Source organism: Manis javanica, chromosome 6 (assembly GCF_040802235.1).
Source record: "Manis javanica isolate MJ-LG chromosome 6, MJ_LKY, whole genome shotgun sequence".
NCBI classification, from domain to species: domain Eukaryota; kingdom Metazoa; phylum Chordata; class Mammalia; order Pholidota; family Manidae; genus Manis; species Manis javanica.
In genome coordinates, this window is record NC_133161.1 from 71,024,980 (window position 1) to 71,044,796 (window position 19,817).

The 19,817-nt window shown below is 34.5% G+C and overlaps 1 protein-coding gene across 6 annotated transcripts in view; it reads right to left on the reverse strand.

Moving 5' to 3' along the window:
• Positions 1–19,817, reverse strand: part of ANKIB1 (ankyrin repeat and IBR domain containing 1) — a 162,541-nt gene that overhangs the window by 24,621 nt on the left and 118,103 nt on the right. For all 6 annotated transcript variants that reach the window (XM_037019878.2, XM_073238842.1, XM_037019877.2 and 3 more), the window contains 4 exons: positions 19,198–19,286; positions 12,930–13,074; positions 11,715–11,881; positions 4,354–4,442 (listed from right to left, as the gene is read on the reverse strand). In XM_037019878.2, the coding sequence (XP_036875773.2) occupies positions 4,354–4,442; positions 11,715–11,881; positions 12,930–13,074; positions 19,198–19,286 (490 nt within the window). The remainder of the gene's footprint in view (positions 1–4,353; positions 4,443–11,714; positions 11,882–12,929; positions 13,075–19,197; positions 19,287–19,817) is intronic.

The following is a 19,817-nucleotide window of genomic DNA, read 5'->3' on the forward strand; positions in this document are numbered from 1 at the left end:
ATAGTCTTGCCTCTCACTGTACTTTCCTCTGCACTGGCTATACTGAATTATCTAGAGTCCTTGAATATGCCATGCTGTTTCACAGCCGTACTTCACCCTAAGCCTAGAATGCCCCTCCTGTTCTTGTCTGTGTGAAGAACACCTATTAGCTTTCTAGACACACCCTATATATCAATTCTTTTATAAAGCTTTTCCTCACCCTCTCCTAGAGATAACTTATCTCCTACTTCTTCGTTCCTCCCTCCTTCACAATGTACCACAGACACACTGTTCTCTCACAGCATTTATGATATTTTTTTCTTAGTTTTGTATATAGCTGTTTCCATCTCTAAAATGTAAATTTCAAGAGCACAGAGGGCATCTTATTTCTGTATCCTAACAAAATTCCACTCAGCAAATACAAAATTGGTCATGAAGGTACTATTTAAAAGCAACAAGTTACTCTTAAGTTGGCTCAGCATCTCTTCTGGGCTGCAGATAAGACTTCTAAAATCTCATTGTACATCTTCACACATACGTCCTGCAAGTACCTCAAGTTCAAAATGTCCACAACAAAACTCATTCCCCTGAAAGTCACTCCTTTATCTGAATTTCCTAAGTTGACCAATGATATCATGACCCCCCCCCTCTGACCCAACCTAGAAATGTACCTTCCTAATTTTTGTCTCTCTTTCAATCTCCCTTTCCTAGTCATCAGTTATCCTGGTAGAAATCTCTGATAATGCCACTTCTCTACTTAAAAAATACAATCTACAGCTTATTCTGTTACTAGGACAAATTCACACAATTTGGCAAGAACCATCACAATCTGGAACCTACCTTTCCAGCCTCATCTCTTGTAAATTTCTCCCATGGACCTTAACTTTAAGCTCCATGGAAATGTATAGAGAAATGTAGGTGGGTGGGAGACAGCAAGTCATCTCTAACAGAAATGTAGATGTTTCTCCTGTCCAAAGCAATTTATAGATTCAATGCAATTCCTGTCAAAATACCAACAGCATTTTTCAATGAACTAGAGCAAATAATCCTAAAACTCACAGGGGAACCACAGAAGACCCCAAACAGCCAAAGCAATCCTGATAAAGCAAAGGTGAGATTACACTCCCTGACTTAAAGCTCTACTATAAAGCTACAGTAATCAAAACAGTTTGGTACTGACACAAGAAAAGACCCATAGATCAATGGACCAGATTAGAGAGTGCAGATATAAACCCATACATATATGGTCTATTAATATATGATAAAGGAGCCATGAACATACAATGGGGAAAAGACAGCATCTTCAACAACCGGTGCTGGGAAAACTGGACAGCTATATGTAAGAGAATAAAGTTTGATTATTGGCTAATTCCATACATAAAAGTAAACTTGAAGTGGATCAAAGACCTGAATGTAAGTCATGAAACCATAAAATATCTCTTAGAAGAAAACATGGACAAAAATCTCTTGAACATAAATATGAGCACTTTTTTCCTGGACATATCTCCTCAGGGAAGAGAAACAAAATAAAAAATGAACAAGTGGGACTACATCCCTAAAAAGCTTCTGTACAGCAAAGGACATTATCAGCAAAACAGAAAGGCAATCTACAGTATAGGAGAATATATTCATAAATGACTCATCTGATAAGGGGGCTAACATCCAAAATATATAAAGAACTCATATGCCTCAACACCAAGAAAACAAATAACCCAATTAAAAAATGGGCAGAACTAAAAAAAAAAAAAAAGGTAGAGCTCCTGAACAGACATTTCTCCAAAGAAGAAATACAAATGACCAACAGGCACATGAAAAGATGCTCCACATCGCTAATTAACAGGGAGATGCAAATCAAACCACAATGAGATATCATCTCACACCAGTTAGAATGGTCACTATCCAAAAGACATGAAATAGCAAAATGTTGGCAAGGATGTGGAGAAATGGGAACTCTCCTACACTGTTGTGGGAATGCAAATTGGTGCAGCCACTGTGGAAAGCTGTATGGCAGTTCCTCAAAAAACTAAAAATAAAAATACCATTTGATCTAGTTATTCTACCTCTAGGAATTTACCCCCCAAAAACAACATCCCTGATTCAAAAGATATATGCACACCTATGCTTACTGCTGCACTATTTGCAATAGTCAAGATGTGGAAGCAACCTAAATGTCTATCAGTAGACCAATGGATAAAGAAGAGGTTGCATATATATAATGAAATATTATTCAGCCATAAAAAGAAAAATTCTGCCATTTGCAACAACATGGATGGGTCTAGAGAGTATTATGCCCAGTGGAAAAAGCCAGGCAGAGAAGGACAAATACTGTTTGATTTCACATATATCTGGAATATAAAAACAAAGCAAAACAGAATGAACAAAACAGTAGTACACTCACAGACCCTGAGAAGTGACTAGTGGTTACCAAGAGGGAGGGGTTAGGGTGGGTGGGAGCACTGAAGGGGATAAAGGGGTACAATAATTTGCAATCACAATATAAGTTGGTCACAGGGATGGTAGTACAGAATGGAAAATACAGTCAATGATTTTGAAACATCTTTCTACATTGATAGTGACTACACTGGATGGGGTGAGGATTTAATAATATGGGTAACTGTTGAACCACTGTGTTGTACATTTGAAACAAATGTAAGACTATATATCAATGATACTTCAATTAAAGAAAAAAGGAAATGTAGATGTTTCTAGGTGCTCTGAAACAGGAAAAGAAAGCAAAATTCAATTGTCTTGTCATGTTTAAAGGTGTTGTAGGGCAGTGGCATTTATTAATCTATGGAACTCATATACATATACAGACCCATACACATAAGGAGAACAGGGAAAATGGTGGGGTCAACAGCAATGGCAAGCTTTATCTGGCATTCAAGAGACAGGCACAGCAAACCTGGGGAACAAGAACAAACTATACGGGTGTTTTTGATTTGTGAAGTGCCTATCACATAGCAGGTATTCAGAAAAAATATCTGACTAAATGATAAATGTTACAGGACAGAAATATTTAATCAGACCTAACTACAGAACATCCTAGGATTATCCACTTCTCTCTGCTCCTGGATAAGCCTTCTCATCATGTGAAAGGGATCTCCCTCATTATCAATGAATAAACTGGTATTCTGGTTTACACAGTAGCCTCTTTTTCCATGGAGCTGAATAACCCCAAGTCAGTATACAAAATGAACCTTGTCAGTCTAGAATGCTGAGGATCAGCTCTTGGGCAATGGTATGTTGCTCAGTGTAATGCAAGCTTGTAAGGTCTCACAGCTGCCACACTCTTCCCAGAGTCACTGCAGCTGCTGACAGGAATACCTACCACATCCCTGCATCTGCAGAGATGCTAAAACCCAACTCATATCTCAATGCCTTCCAGGAAGATTCCTTGACACTCCCTTCCCCAACCCAAGTTTCTTCTTTTTGTCCTTGTTTTTGTATTCTCATCTTTACCCAACTACATTAGTTATCACATGATACTGAAATATCTGTCTACTTCTCTTCTAGCCTCTGCACTCTTTGAAGGCTGGCATCACCTTTATTATGTGCTTTGCTAAGAATATATATATAGTACAGATTCACTGAATGAATTCTTAATCATGATTTGCAATACCTCAAACTAATACCATTATCTAAAAAGTAAAAAACCAACTAAATTAATTTTCATTTATATTTGAAAAAAAGTTGTCACAAAACACTTCAGGAGATGAGAAATTACTACAAAGCAGATACATTTAATTGTTCGATGCAGTTGCCTTTTGGCAGGGTAATTCGAACTTGTTCTGTTTACCAGACACATGCCCCATGTCACTCAATCCAATCTAAGTAAAATGGGATTACTAACATCAGTCTCACAGCATTTCTGTGAGAATTAACAGAGACAACATATTTATAAAAGTCTCAATAAAAATAAAGATATGGCATTTAATAGAAGTAAATCTACAGAATCACGTAAGAGAAAGAAATTAACTTCTCTTATCATCCACTGGAAGCTTCCAGGGAAATAAGAAGCTTCCTTTCACTGTAGATCATATATACCCTTCCATAAAGTACAGTAAAGCTAGTTGGCCCAGGCCAGGATAAAATGGAAGGGCTGTAGGAGGAGGGCTTCAATGTGACTACTGTTTACTCTGTTTATCTCAATTTGGAAAGTAAGTCACTTAGAAACATGGATCCTATCTATGATTCCCCCTTGCAAAACCTTATGATGTCCAAAAGGATGTTGGTGACAGAGATGATGTTAAATAGGGTAGCTCTAGCATAACAAACTTGAAAACTTCTCAAATGGAGACTCTAAGAAATACGACATTATCTTTTGAATGCTATTAGAAAGTATGTAGCTTAGCTATCTAAAATTCCTCTTACGTTCTTCTGGTTTCATTTCAGTTATTTTTTGTAGCCAATTTTTCCATGTTTGGCAATCACAAGGTTCATGTGCTTCACCAAGGCACTCCCTAAAGAGAAAAACACAGAAAAGGCAATGTTAAAATATTCTTCATCAGCACCAAGGTAAAAGAATAGGAGGGAAGTACTCTTCCAATTTTAAAATTGAGAAAACTGAGGCACTGTGACTATTGAGAGATGAAGCATTTTAATAGAGGAACTGAAAAATGCAACTCCAAAGCTTGATAACACCAGATCGGTTCCCCCTGCCAACAAATCAGTACACTTTCACACATTTTTTAAGTTCTAATAAATAACCTAATATTTATACTTCAGTTTTGCATGCTTTTAAGAACCATAAAATATTTTTATCAATTAGGTTCTGTTCTTATTAATACTTTAAATTCTTCCAACTCAAAGCGTGTTCCCCTGGTTAGCTGCACTGCCATTACTTAGAAGCTTGATAAACATGAAGAACAGGCCCCACAAGATCTACTGATTAAAATCTGTATTTTATCTAAATTACCACATGACCTTTCTCCATTTAAAGTTTGAGAAGTACAGTTTTATGTTACATTCTTGTTGTTACTTTTACCTCTGAATCCCCAAGTAACAGTTAGGGCAATCTAATTTACTTTTGTGTTTGATGAATCCCAATTTTCTGTTTCATTGGAATTTGGCAAGTTTTTACTTAAATAATTTAAAGCATATCAATGCATCATTTGTAACTTAATTTTATATTCTTTCTATAACTATATAAAAATAAAACATTAAAGAGGACCTAAAACCTTTATATACTATTTTTATTCAGTATGATGCTATATTCTGTTGTACAAAGGTAATATCTACAATTAATAACAAAATATTCTGGGGTTAGAAACACCCAATCCATAGGTGCTGCCATTTCACTGTCTTCATCAGTATTATTTTAAACAAAGATCTTATTTGCTAAGTTTGATTAAGACACACCTACTGACTCAGGTAGTCTTACAAAGTACCTAAGGAAAAAAGAAAGAAGTAACTTTTCACTACAGTAAGAATAAATCAATTCTACTTCACACCCATTAGGAGAGCTACTATAAAATAATGGAAAATAGAACCTAATAGTCATTAAAATTGGGATGATTAAAAATGGAACTATGTATATACTAGATTCACTTTACTACATATTAAAGTCAACTCTGCTTTCCAGAAATGTAAGGTATATCTGTGGTAGCTGTTAATTTTACTTTGGCACATACACTAGAGTGAGCAATATGCCACAGATTTTAGGAAGTGTCTCCATATGGTGCTTGGGAATAAAGGCAGGAATACAGAATCTGTATGTCTCATAACTTAATAAAAAAAATTTTAAGGTGTAAAATAATCCTATTTTATTGCAGTACCTAAAACAAAATAAAGGACGTCAATGATATATTATATCCATTAAGTTTAAGACATTTCCCCCAGTAGATTAAACAGCATACTCACTATTCTTTTACCTAGTATAATCAATGGCAGTATGTCTGGCTCTCCTGCCAGCACATTTTCTGACAGAACCATGAAAATCATGGGGGAAGAAAAGCCCCACTTTTTCAAGTAGTCTGAAAAAAAAATTAATGCCACTTTTTCAAAAGGGCATAATTGTTTTAGGTGTGCTTGGCTCTCTGAAGCTGTGTTGCATTAGACAGCAACAGAAGGTTTTCTTTTCCAGCATCTCACCGGAAGAACATGAGCTGCTGTTCCTCAGGTATGAGCCCGATCAGTAGGATAATTTCTGGGTGTGATAACTGGTTGTCACAGTTTCTACTTACTACTTTCCAATGCAATGGTAAGAGTGAGTATGAAAAGGTGAAGAATATAAATAAAGGAGAAGCTAGAGGCAAGGATGGAAATTAGAGAGCTAGAGGTTGCCATTTAATAATAATACTTTCAAAACTAAGGCATCTAAGAAAATAAGCCCAAACTTCTTCCAAGTACGGGAATAACAAAGCTACCAGACATAATAGATGAGTGATAATCTGGGTTATGCTATGTGTAGAGAGAGACAGGTTATTCTGAGAGAATTAATGAAGATACAGGAATGTTCTGCAGACACTAGAATGCTAAATTCTTGAAGAAAGACACTTTCTTTAGGTTAAAGAAAGCAAAATTCTTTAACCAAGACACTAATGACTGGTGACACATATTCTGAGAGACCTGGTACCTGTTGTGGAGACTAAATTTCAAAATGTCACTAAAAACAAGTGAATGGGAAGGAGAATTTTGGTACACAGTCAACCGAAACTCTAATAGAGACACCAATAGAGTGTGGGTTCATTTAGGGAAGGAAGTGCTTGCTTATAAAGAAAAAAAGTGGTTGTCTAGTCTAAAAACCTTAACCCTATCTAAATATAACAGTTAACCAATATCAAGAGATCAAGCAGTAGCTCTTTCCTTAAAAATGTGTCAATATGCCTAACTGTTGGCAGGAATACAGAGTGGCTCCAAAGGGTTCTGGAAAAGGAAAAATCTTCTACCTAAGTTTCATTATTTGACAGAAGAAATTCTATCAAGATGTTGGCAATTTCAGCTTACAGCCATATTTGAACTTTATTAATGACTGATCCTGTGTGAAGAAGTAGAAATCCTCATTTTATGATTCTCCTCTTTAGACAACTTTCTCCTATAGCTAATAAGTCAACTAAAAAAGTTATTTTTAAAAACTAAAATTTTTTAGCATACCAGGTTCTAAATACCTTATATGCACTGACTCAGTCACATGTAATTGGTGTTATTTATCCCCATTTTACGTGCACAGAGAGGATCAGTAATCTACTGCAAGCCACACATGTAGCAAGTGGATGAGCTAAAAAGATTTAGAGACAAATAGTTTGGCTTTAGAATTAGTACAGTTTAAGGTTGACTGCATCAGATATGAAGGCTTCTATTCTATTATTGTATTATATGAGAGAATGCTTGTTTATCACCAAGTCACACAGCTAGTTTTTGGCAGAGCATTTTCAAATCAGGTCCTGTCTGCAGATTAATGTCAGTTATGTGTTCTTATTGAAATTTGATAAACTGAACTCTCAGGCATTATTTATTCAGATGGACATGCTACACTGTATACAGTAGACATCCTATTTAAACAGAGTCTTATGATTGATCTCCACCAAATAAAAAGCATCATATTTTCACTTCTGGGCCTAGGAAGAGCTGGGGAATGTTCTGCTAGTTGGCAGGACTCTGATACTTAAATAGTGAAATATTGCCAACCCGGAAAACATCCTTCCCCCCAACCCTTCTAGAACCAGAGCTATTAAGCTAAGGGTCTGAGACTGATTTTGCAAGAGGAGATGAGACTCAACTATCAGGTCCACAAACAGGGACAACCTCGTTTATTTTGCCCAGAGGACTCCTTAAAGAGTCCCTTTGCCTGTGAAGTCTGTGGAGGAGATGAAACATGAAACTACTGCTTTAACTCAATCAAAATTCATGATCCTAACAAGGGAGTAGGTGTTATCAAAATCCTTCCCATGTATACTGGAGAAAAACAGAATAAGTTGACAATTTTAATGCAAAGAAATTCACTTTCAAAACTTGCCCATATACCTGGTAAGTATGACACTGTAGTCTGACACACTGGAAACTAAGAGGACTGGAAAGCTGATACTACGATTTCTCAGTAGGTATATCACTAAGATTCAAACCTTACTATTTGGGGTTCAAATTTGTTTCGCAGTGGTGGTGATACTACTTTTAAGGCTTCTTTGCATAGTTTCAGTAAATAAATGTTCTACAGCTGGGTGATATATTAAAAACCCTAGCACATTATTACTTAGAATATTCCTGGCCAGTCAATTTCTGTGGATAATTCGAAAATACGTCTGACTGTCTATGGATTTAGAAGTGATGAATTACAACCAAGTTTTTAGTTTCCAAGGGAGATATTGGTGATTGAAGGAACCAGGGGACATTCTAAGTTGACTCTGTATAGAAATGACCACTATACAGGTTAAATTTGAGTTCTTAAGAGATTAGAATCATGGTGGCCAAGACCAACTTTTGAAAATAAATCTTTAGAGTTGACCCAGAGAAAAAAGACTTTGTGTCAGTTCAGAGGGCAGAGAAGTTAAACGGTAGCATATTCTATTTAATATAAAGGAAAACAGAAGGGAGAAGGTCACTGGCTCAAGTGAAAGTCCATCCAGGTTTTGAACACTGTCTAGGGACAATATTGTCCTAGATCAGACAAACTGCAATTATACAGGTTAGGGGGAGAAAGCATTCTAGTGCTTTCTAGGTTCAGTTATTAAGAGCACAGAACTGGTTGGTGAACAAGTTACAAGAGAAAGGGCTATTCTGTGGTGGGCTATCCTACAACAGAAAGGGCTATCCTACCTTCCCTCCTAATAATGAACCTATTCAAGAATATCTAGGCAGTCATGTCTTAGGGATGGGCTCTCAGCTGATTCTGTCACATGCAGTTTTTAAAAGAAATTATTGCCATTTCTTGTGGTTTTTGTAACCATCTTTAGAGAATAATTCTGAACTTTTAGCGGAAAGAAGCAAACCCAGAATCACATGTCTTTATTTTACAAAAATCTCTCTTGCAAAGCTTCCTTTTGCATGTAACAGATTGTGCTTCTCCTTGAAACACTAGTAAGGGCAGCAGAATTCTACAAAGAATTTCTTTTTAGAATTTCTGATTATAGGCAAAGCTCTTAAATTCTTCAAAATTCAAAATATTATTCAAAATTCTTAAAACTAAGCACTTAAAAACAGAGATTGCAAATTACACCTAGAGAGGTATAAAAATCCTAGCATATACATATATCATATACCTACATACATCAATCCTACAGCTTAACAAATACCAAACTGAAAGATAACAAGGTCAAGTTGAAGAACTTAAATCTGAGTATGCTCTTCAGTAAAGTCTATTTTTATTTAAGTCATCTTCTCTTCCCCTGAATTGCTATGTGCATTAAATGAAGATTCTATTTGCTAAGTACTCTACTACCTTTATGAATTGGAGAAAGAGTAAGTAATTACCAAATGTGCCCTTGAAGCCATGTGGCCATTCATCCCTGAACTGGGATAAAATTCCAAGCAGGGGCTGTGATCTTGGCATATAGTCTCCAGTGGATCTTGAATATAACCAGCTTTATTTTATATTTTGGGGTGTAAGAAGAGTAAGCTGGTATTTCTCCAAACACTGGCCTAAAAATGTACAGTTTATAGCATCATATATGTTTATAGAAAGACATATATAACTTTTAGAGTCAAACCTATATTGGTAGGTTTCTTCATTAGTTTCCTTATTTTCAATCAAACCAAACTTATTAGTTGCAGCATACAAAGAGAGATGATAAGGAGTACAAGGAAAGTAAAAGCTAATCTATAGTAAAAACTAGTAGAAGCGAGACCATAGAAACCATAGAGCTTAAGAAGGCAATGCCAGGTTTTCCTTTCCCTTCACAACTTATTATTCTCTCATCTCACTCAGCAAATGCTATCTGTTATCTTCTAAACATTTTGTTAACTTGATTTTTCATTTTGTGCCTCTCCACCAATTCTCTAAATCAGCCCACTTCAACTAGGGATGCTTACACGAACCAGAGAACTCAGAAGATGACTTCTGTGATAACTTCCCACAGTTTTTCCAAGGATAACATGGAATTAGTACCATTCTAGATGCATAGGATGCATACAATGAGTGCCTTAGGATGCTAGAGCCCAAGTTTCTCAAGAAACACCACACTAACTCAGAGGAAGAAGCTCCTTTATTTTCTTACTTTACTATTCTTATTTTATAGTAAAGTAGGTTCACAGTCATCCAAGGACTATTTGTTTACTAATAATTAAGCTCATGTGTTCATTAACTCCCTTCTCATTTCTCATTTTTTCTCTTCTGGTGGGGTAGTGAGGTGGATCAGGAACCAACCAGTGAAGAGTAAAAACAGGTAGAACTAAAAATTAGGAATTTGTCTTTTAAAGGTTTTGAAAAATTACCCTAAGGCATGTGGATACAATCTATTATTTAGTATTTTGTTGCTGTTTTACTTGCTGAGTCTTATTTAGCCATGAAAGTGTGAACATGGTTTTCCTTTCATTAATCACTATACTCAAGCACCTAGAAGAGGAGCCTAGCAATATTCTTCTGTGAAGGACCAAATAGTAAACAGTTTGGGTTTTATAGGCCATATGATCTCAAAAAAAATTGAAAGCAGCCATAGACAATAGGTTAAAAAAAACTGGCATGAGATGGCAATAGTCCATTAAAACTTATTTTCAAAAACTACTTCAGACAGTAGTTTACCAACACCTGCCCTACTGTTCAGTGCTCTTCATGGGTTGGCAGTTCAAGAAATATCTTTTAGCTAGTGATAATAATGATGAGGGTGAGAAATAGGTCTTTCAGGGTAGGGGTATTTCCATTACTATGCCTTTTTATTAAATCTAGCAGTGCTATAATTTGATTTTGGTTTCTGATAAGTAGATAAGTAAAGAGCAAAGTTTTATATCCATCAAACCGTATCCTTGCATATGTGATAAATCTAGAAATGAGCAAGAAACAGAATACTGTTTCTTTTCTGTTCATTTAATTAACTAAAACAAAACAACTGATTTTTGTTGAGTCTTCTGTGAATATAGTAGAATGCTGATGTCAAAGAAGCATATGGTCAAAGGACTATATATGGTAATACAGGCTATCCATTACTGATTTTATCATTGGTTCATACTTATTGAGTATTTATCAGGTTCAGAAATTAAACAAAACACAAATCACAACAAGTAGTTCCTAAATATGTGTGTGCATTAGACTCAGTGAAGAGTTTTTTCTGGGAGCCCTACTCCAAAACCTACTTAATTCAAATCTCTCCTGTTGGAGCTTAGGATGAAAATTTGGAAAAGCTGTCTTAGTAATTCTGAGCATCCCTGGTTAAGAATCACTGTTAGAGACTTCTATTTTAAGAAAGAAAGTTAAACCAAACATTTTATAATTTTGCTCAGCAATTTGGAATCAGAGTTAAGTACACACTCTTTGGACTCAAACAGGTGGGGTCTAATCCCATTTCTGCCATTTCCTAGATGAATGACTCTGGGCAACTTCTTTGTGCCTAAGTCTCTTTATCTGTAAAGTGGGTACAATAACAGCACTCAACTCACAGTACTGTTGGGAGAATTCAGTATATGAAAATACTTGGCATAGTGCCTGGCATACATCAAGAGAATAATAACTATTACTATTCATTACACATTTTTGAAATTAATGATATCAAACATACAATTTAAAGGCCTGATTGAAGGTACAAAAAATCTCTTCTAAAAATTGATAGAATGGTAATGAGGCTGATTTTAACTTGTCTTGTACTGACCAGCAGAAGAGGTGTCCTTTCCCACAGTCCACAGCAGGGGCTCTGAGCAAGGGGAAGCTGAGTGTGTCAGATCCAGATGTATTTGACCCTTGTTTTGTTAATCTAACTGCTCTTTCACAGCCTGGAGTAGGACACCATTTAATGGCAGGATTATTTTCAACAAAGGCCTGTTTAAACAGCAATAACAAAACACAACAGAAAATATTTTAACTCTAAATGTGAATATAGAGAGTATTCCTATGCCAATTTACTTTAAAGCAAAAAGAGTAAAAAAAAAAAGTAGTCATCTCAAGAAATACTTAATAGCACTGGAAAGCATGAAACAAAAAGGAAAAAAGTGGCAATTATCTTAATAATAATGACAGGATTTTTTAAATTTATGTTTTGTTTAATCTAAAAACCAGGTAGATTATGATAAAGTAAAAATGAAATTATTCACAAGAACATAGATAATTTAAAAATGTTTTCTTATACATATGTCACTTTTCTGATGGAAAATAATAGTCTCATATGTGATCATTAGTTGCATTAGAACAGTAACTTTCTTAATTGTACCCCAATAATACCTTATATTACGCTTTCTAGTTAAATAGCAGGACTTCTTTTTAGAAGTCAATATATTAAGGGTTACACTATAAAAAATCTGCACAAGGCAGTTAAAGTGTAACTTTTAAATCACACAAAAAAGAAAGTAACTAGTATATACTTCTGAATAACTCTTAAATAAAAAGATAGAAAAAAAGATGAAATGCACTTCATTACATGAAACTATTACTTGAAATAAAAAACCTATACATTTCTAAGTTGATAATCTTTATTTCTAAATATTTATATATAGGAGTATAAAAATATAGTGTCCTTTGCTGTGTGTGTGTGTGTGTGTGTGTGTATATGTATATATTATATTTGGTAGGTACTATCTACCTGGAACATAATCTTGATCAATCAGTAATAAAAGTACAACAGGCAAGCTGGTAAATAATTCTGAGTTTACTTTCTTGTAAACTACTACTTTAACTTTTCACTTTAACTTTTATCATGATTATAAAATAACATTTTAGTTTAAAACCTTAATGCAACCACTTTTTGGGCAGATTTTCTTTGACAAAAGCCAGAGTCAATAATTTTATGTTCCAAAAATAAAACAAAATAATCTGTTGTATAGGTTTAATAAAATTAAAATTATGGACATCAAACAGATAATCAGCAGCACACCTTAATATCAAACTGTAGGTATCGTTTGTCCATCTCCTTAGAAACTACACTTTCTATGATATCCACAGGTACAAGTTGGAAGCAATCATATGCAGGGCAGAAAATGTTGTGAGCTTCACCTTCTTGAATTTTCAGATTCAAAAACCTATTAAAATTATCAATTGATAGAAAAAAGACAGGATGTCATTTATTTGCACATTCTAAGAATATTTTCTTTATGCTGAATTTTCTGTTAGAGTATAATTAAAATTAACCCCAATGAACAAAGTATGGAATATAAATTCCAATACCCTGAGTCATATAATTCACTAACATTACTGAGTACTATATGCTCCACCATTCTTTTTACAGATATACTAATATAATACATATACTTATGTTTTATATGTATATTTTTCATGTTCCTATTTTGCTTTATCCTTTCTAAAAAAGGGAACAACACATTTATTTAACATTAAAAATTCAGAAATGAGTGGTTAGAAATATCACAGTTGATTCTCAATACTCTATACCTTTAAATGGAAGGGCTCAATTGTACATTTAACCATGGATAATTAAGAGATTTTGGGGTGGCAATGGAACACAGCATGCCTTTTTGAAGAAAAGTGGTTTCTGCTTATATTTCATCTACATGAATATTAAAATGAGTTTCTTGTCTTAGTACTCTAGGCACAATAGTTGAGGGAGTAGGGAAAAGGCATCCTAGAAAGTGGCAGGAATCTAATCCAAGTGAATTAAATGGCTAAAAGCATGATTTTGAGTTGGAGAATCCCAGGTTTGCCACTAACAAGTTATACACTCAAATAATTTACTTAACTGTCCTCCCCCTCAGTTTTACTATCTGTAAATGGAGATAATAATATGTACTTCTTGGAGTTGTTATAAAGATTATACATGTGAAATATCCACATACCTGGCATAGAATAAGAATTTATAAATTTTAGCAAGGGTTTCATTGTTATTAATATTGCCTATGGCGAAGAAATATATTTTAAAGTATGGATTTAACACTGAAACCTAGAGAAAATAAATGGAAAAACCAGGTAATTAAATCAGCATCCTCTAGTCATGACCATTAACAGTTTGATTATTCTACTGCCTACAGAATCTTTTTCTTGTATTTCTCCCAGTCTCTTTAATTCCATTCACTTAAAGAAAAGATAAAGCTCACTAAGACCTCATTACATCTGCTCCCTTTGCTCCATCCCCTTTCTCCACTATCTCATCTTGGCACTCCATAGAAAGCCTCCCTACCACATCTCAAACCTAGCCCTATCTTTAGCTGTCTTTGCCTTCTTCCTACTCACTTCTGTAAGTGAGGGCCAGCTCTGGGATGTACACTAATCATTAGTCAATCTTTTCTCTCTCTCTCTTATAGCTCCTTACCCTCAGTACAGTAAATGCTCAAGTTTTTCCCTTCCAGAAAACCTTTCTCAACAAATGACTCTTTTTAGTCCCACTGTCCTTTCCTTTTACATTAAAGTTTCTTGACAAAATTGTTTGTGATGACTTGTCATTCTTTGTTCAGTTCATCCCTTTCACTTCTCAACCTGCAACACTAGGGCTTCTATCACCTATTGATTGAATGGCTGGCCCTCAACTAGGCCATGAAGACTACTCATTAGCCCAAATTTTTTAAGACTTCTCAATTTTTATCTGCCTTCACTTCTCTGGAGCAGGAGACAACTGCTGATCAATTCTTTAATTCAGATTCACTTCTCTTTGGTTTCCAAGGCTTATTAATTTTTTCCTGGAAACCTTACCTCTGGTTGCTCCTTGTCCACCTTTTTCACTAGTGCCTTTTACTCTCCTGATTATTTATAATTTACAGTTCTCTAGAGTTTCTTGCCAAAATGATTCCCTTCCATTCCATACAATCTTCCCGGGGAATCCAAATACTCCTAACTTAAACTACCACTGTATGTTAATGACCCTGAAGTTTAAAGCTGAGCTCTCTCTCCTTAGCTATACATCTTGATTATACACACAGTTTTTTGTAAATGTACCATAGGCATTTTAAATTCAAAATGTTAAAAACCTTCCCCTCATTTCAATATGATTGAAAGACCACACATGCTCCACATAACTCTGATATATCCCAACAGAAGGGCATTTTGCACCTTAGTTACCAGTGAAAAATTACTCATCTTCAAGTCCAATTACTCTGTGTCAGGAAAAACAATTTGGTAAGAGTAAGAACTGATGAAATGTTCAGGGGAAATGCTACCATAGTGGCAGTTCTTGAACTGTGATCTGTGAACCTATGTGTGTTCCTGAGACTTTTCAGGGAGTTTATGAAGTCAAAATTATTTATATTATAATGCTACTGAGACTTTGCTTCTTGGCTAAAACTTTTGGTGCCTGAGCATGAATCATGGCAGTGGCACTAAACTAACTATACTATACTTTGTCTTTTTCACTGCTCCATACTTGCAGCTAAAAAAAAAAGAAAAAAGATCCAGTTTAATCTAAGAATGTCCTTGATGGAGAAATAAAAATGATTATTATTAATTTTATTGGTTATTCGTTTCATTAAATCTTGACCCATAAGTACACATCTTTGGGTATTCTGTGCAAAGTAAGGAAGCCAGCATCATGAACTGCTGCTGCATACCAAAGCATGACTGTCTCATGGAAAAGCACTTAGAAAATTGTTCAAGTTACAGGGAGACCTTCCTGCTTTTATCATGGAACTCAATTTTTACTTGAAAGAGCAACTATGAACAATTACTCAGATTTAGGCATATGGTAGACTTTTTTGAAAATGAATTAAGTGAGCCTCTCATGTCTAGGAAAAAACTGATGGTATTTGTTGCTAATGGTAAAATTCAGGCCTTCAAGTAAAAATTAGAATTTTGAAAAATTCTTATCTGCTATTGTGAGCTTGAGAGTTTCCCACTATTTAGAGATCTTTCAGATGAGACTGGTGGTGACATTAACTAATGTGATTTTTGTACTGTACTTATATATAGTGAAATATGTTAATATTAGAAGATCTGCATAAGCAAGTGAACAAATATTTTCCAAAATATGTTACAAAATCATGCATGGTTAAAAGACTTATTAAAAGTGCAAGATAGATAAATTAATTTTAAGATACAAAAAGGACATTAAAGTACAAAAATACTACTGAAATGGTTTCATACTTTACACTGCAACTACCATTAAGAAACTACCACTTGTTGAGTTTTGATGCGTATCAAAGAGTGTCCATAGTTATCTGAATAGGCTGTTAATATATTTCTTTCTTTTCCATCTACACATCTGTGTGAGGTCACAACCAAAACAATATATTATAATGGACTGAATGCAGAAGCAGAAGAGACCACAACTGTCTTCTATTAAGCTAGACATTAAAGAGATTTGCAAAAATACAAAACAATACCACTTCTATAGTTACTGCTCTGAGTAAATATTACTTATGATAACATATAGTGGGTTTATTATTATTATTTTAAAATGAATAAACAAATATTAAAACTTTTCAATGCTGATTTAGAATATAGTGTACACATGGATTTAACTCATATAAATAGAAACTCTTTGGAGTCCTGAACAACTTTTAAGAGGGTCTTGAGACTAAAAGTTAGAGTACTGCAAACTAGTGTTCTCTTTTCTACATAATGCAATGTCTTTCCTTTAGCTATGAACAGGTTCCCTGGGAATTTGGATATAATTTATCTTAATACTTACAGTCCTCTGTAAAAGCACACAGTTTGCTTAGACATAGTTACTATATGATGATGTTTGAATTTCACGGATTATAACTGTATCAGAGCAGGTTTAATTATCTCTGGGGAATTAAATGACATAACTGAGAAGACCTCGTTGGAGAAAGGATCATTTCTCTGTATGACATGCTATTAATCCTCATCAAGATACAATTTCTCACTAATGTTATATGCAGAACGGGGAGTTGATGAATATTAGTAAAAGAGAAATGTGGGGCAAACTTTACCTATATTTTTATCTTGTAGGTCTGCTTCACAAATTATATCACAGATAGGTTCTCTCTGCTTACTACTATGCTTAGGAAGATGATAATAACTAACATTTAGTGAGTGGTTATTGTGTGCCAGGCCTATTCTAAGCACTTAACATATATGATGCCTCTTAACAATGAACTGACAATAATCTTATGTAGTACTATTATCACTATTTTATAAATTTAGAAATTAATGCAAAGGGAGGTTATTATTTACTTAAATCAACAACTAATAAGTAGCAGGAAGGAAATTCTAGGCTCAATAGAAAATTATAATTTCCCCTTCATTTAAGCCCTTGGCATAGATGCTTCAAAGCACCTGACTGGACTGATGTGAAAAGGGGGTAGGGAAGACTAAGATAAACTGAGAGGTTCTGAAACTATTCAGGGCCTTTAGAAATTCATCCTTGCTTCTTACACAGAAGTTTATTTTCTATATGCCTATGAAAAGACTGCAGTTAATTAAAAAAAATTATCAACCTATAAATCACACAACCTAGAAGTTGTTTAACTGGGGCTTTATGTGACAAGAACTACCTGGCAGGAGTTGGGGTTAGATTCCTAGGTAGGGTGGTAAGGTGCCATGGAAAATAATAATCACATCTTTCACATTTAAATTGTACCATAAACTTCTCACACTAGTCTGTGAAGAGTACGGGAGATGGTTCCTGTGATATGAAGTTTGGTGAAGTCAAAAGAGCTCAAAAAAATTCAAGTAAATCCCCGGGGAGCTCATTTTTCACAAAGAAAACAGGGTTAATAGTAACAAAATTGATCGAACCCAGATTAAACTCCCTAATCACAATATTGTTAACAATTTTAAGCTAAATAAAGTACTATACCTGTGGAAGATTTTCTGCATCCAGAACTAGGTCAAAATTTGCTTTGAATTTTGAGCTCTGACCCTTGCCAATTAGTTTACCTGTACCAGCTGTACTGATTTGAACCTATCTAATTTGACTCAGAGTAGGGTCTAGTCTATGTTTTAAAAAGAATGACCAGATATTCTTTTCTATTCTGCCTTTTTTCAAAACAGTAACTTTTTCCCCCTCCGAATGAAATCTTGTCTCATTCCCCAATTTAGAAAACAGATAAAGAAAATGTACTCAGAATGAAACCAGACTGACAGAAAGATCAGTGGTTGCCTACAGACTGGAGAGAGGGAATGGCGGTGTGAGGATGAGAGGGGGGCAGAAAGAGAAGGGCAGGAGGGACTTCAAGGAGAAGTGAGGGAACTTTTGGAGATTATGGATATATTCATTATCTGGAATGTGGTTAATGGTTTCATGGGTATATATATATATATATATATATATATATATATATATATATATATATATATATATATATATATATATATATATATATGTCAAAGCTTATAAAATTATTTACTTTCAGTATGTGGTTTATTGTATGTCAATTATACCCCAATAAAGTTGTTTAAAATAAATAGAAAATTTTCCCAGGGTCTTGCCCCTCACCTCAGTGTTCCTCACTTTCCTACACTTGGTACCCACTACTTCATGAAAAAGAACAATTAAAAAACTTGATTTTTAAGATTTCCCTAAATATTAATGACATACTTCACTTAGGTCACAATCAGAAGATTTATGTGTCTCCAGAGATTAACACAGTATCATATTACCCATGATACTGATTTTCATTCTCTCAAAAAGTACAACATTAAAGCAAAGTTAATAGACGGTGAGAAAGTATAAATTTTGGCATGGTAATGAGAAGAAGAACAGAGATAAACATGAAAAGCAAAAATAAAACTTTCATTTGTAACATATACCCAACCATGCCTAGCAGACATCTAACTTTTGATAAAAATTGATTAAAAAGGAATTTAAACATCCATATCCTTACAGATCTGTAGGGCTATATGCTCATCACAAAAAAGTTCAGAGAAAGCATTAAAAAATGCTTAAAAATTCTTGGGCTAAGAAACCGAACCTTGATATTTATGTGTACTCTTGAAATTTACATTAAGTGCAATATAAACTAAAATACTAATACAGCTTACTTATGTATACCTGCTTTGTTCCAAAATGTGCCTTACGTTAAGATAAATAACATCAATTGCTCAACTAAATAATTTTACTAAACAGATGTCAAAGTAAGAAAAACCAAATCCTTGAGTAGTAAAGTGTAATACATTTCAGTGTAACTCTGAAACCAAGATAAATAACCCATATAATTAAATATTGAAAGCAAGCAATTTTATTACCCAATTAGAGTACTATCATGCAGTAAGAAATAGTTAGCTTCACATGTACTCACGACTCCCAACATCCTCTACAAAAGTCATGTCCACAGGGCATATCCACTGGGTCTTCAAATACAGAAATACTGCACATACAAATGTCACACTGGAGATGAAGAAAAATGATTTTTAAATGAATTCATAGTTACAAGAGAGAACAATACATTCATTTGTTGATTAATTTAAGCAAAAATACTATAAAGTGGTTATAAAAAGTTACGTGTTTCAAAGTTACAAGTGAAGTTATAGTTAGTATGTCTATCTTTGCTTGAATAACAAGTACCATGCCTACCTCATTATAAACTATTACAGGACTTAAATGTTTTCACGCAGAAGTCAAAATTCCAAATTTATGTATTAAACTTATCAGCACCTGTGCATTAGGACAGTAAGTACAAGAAACAGATCACTACATTCTATTCAGGTCAAGACCAAATTGCCTGTTGTAAAATAACCACCTCAGTATCAGATCCTTTGCTCTATACTCACCCCAGAAAATCTACAAAAACAGAGTAACTTTGTTTTCTCAATACAGTTCCTCAGGATATCAGAGTAGGAATTTAAGGATTTCTACCCAGGAATCCTGCTATAAAACTATCTACCTTCTAAACAATGACTTACTTAAAAACAAACTTCA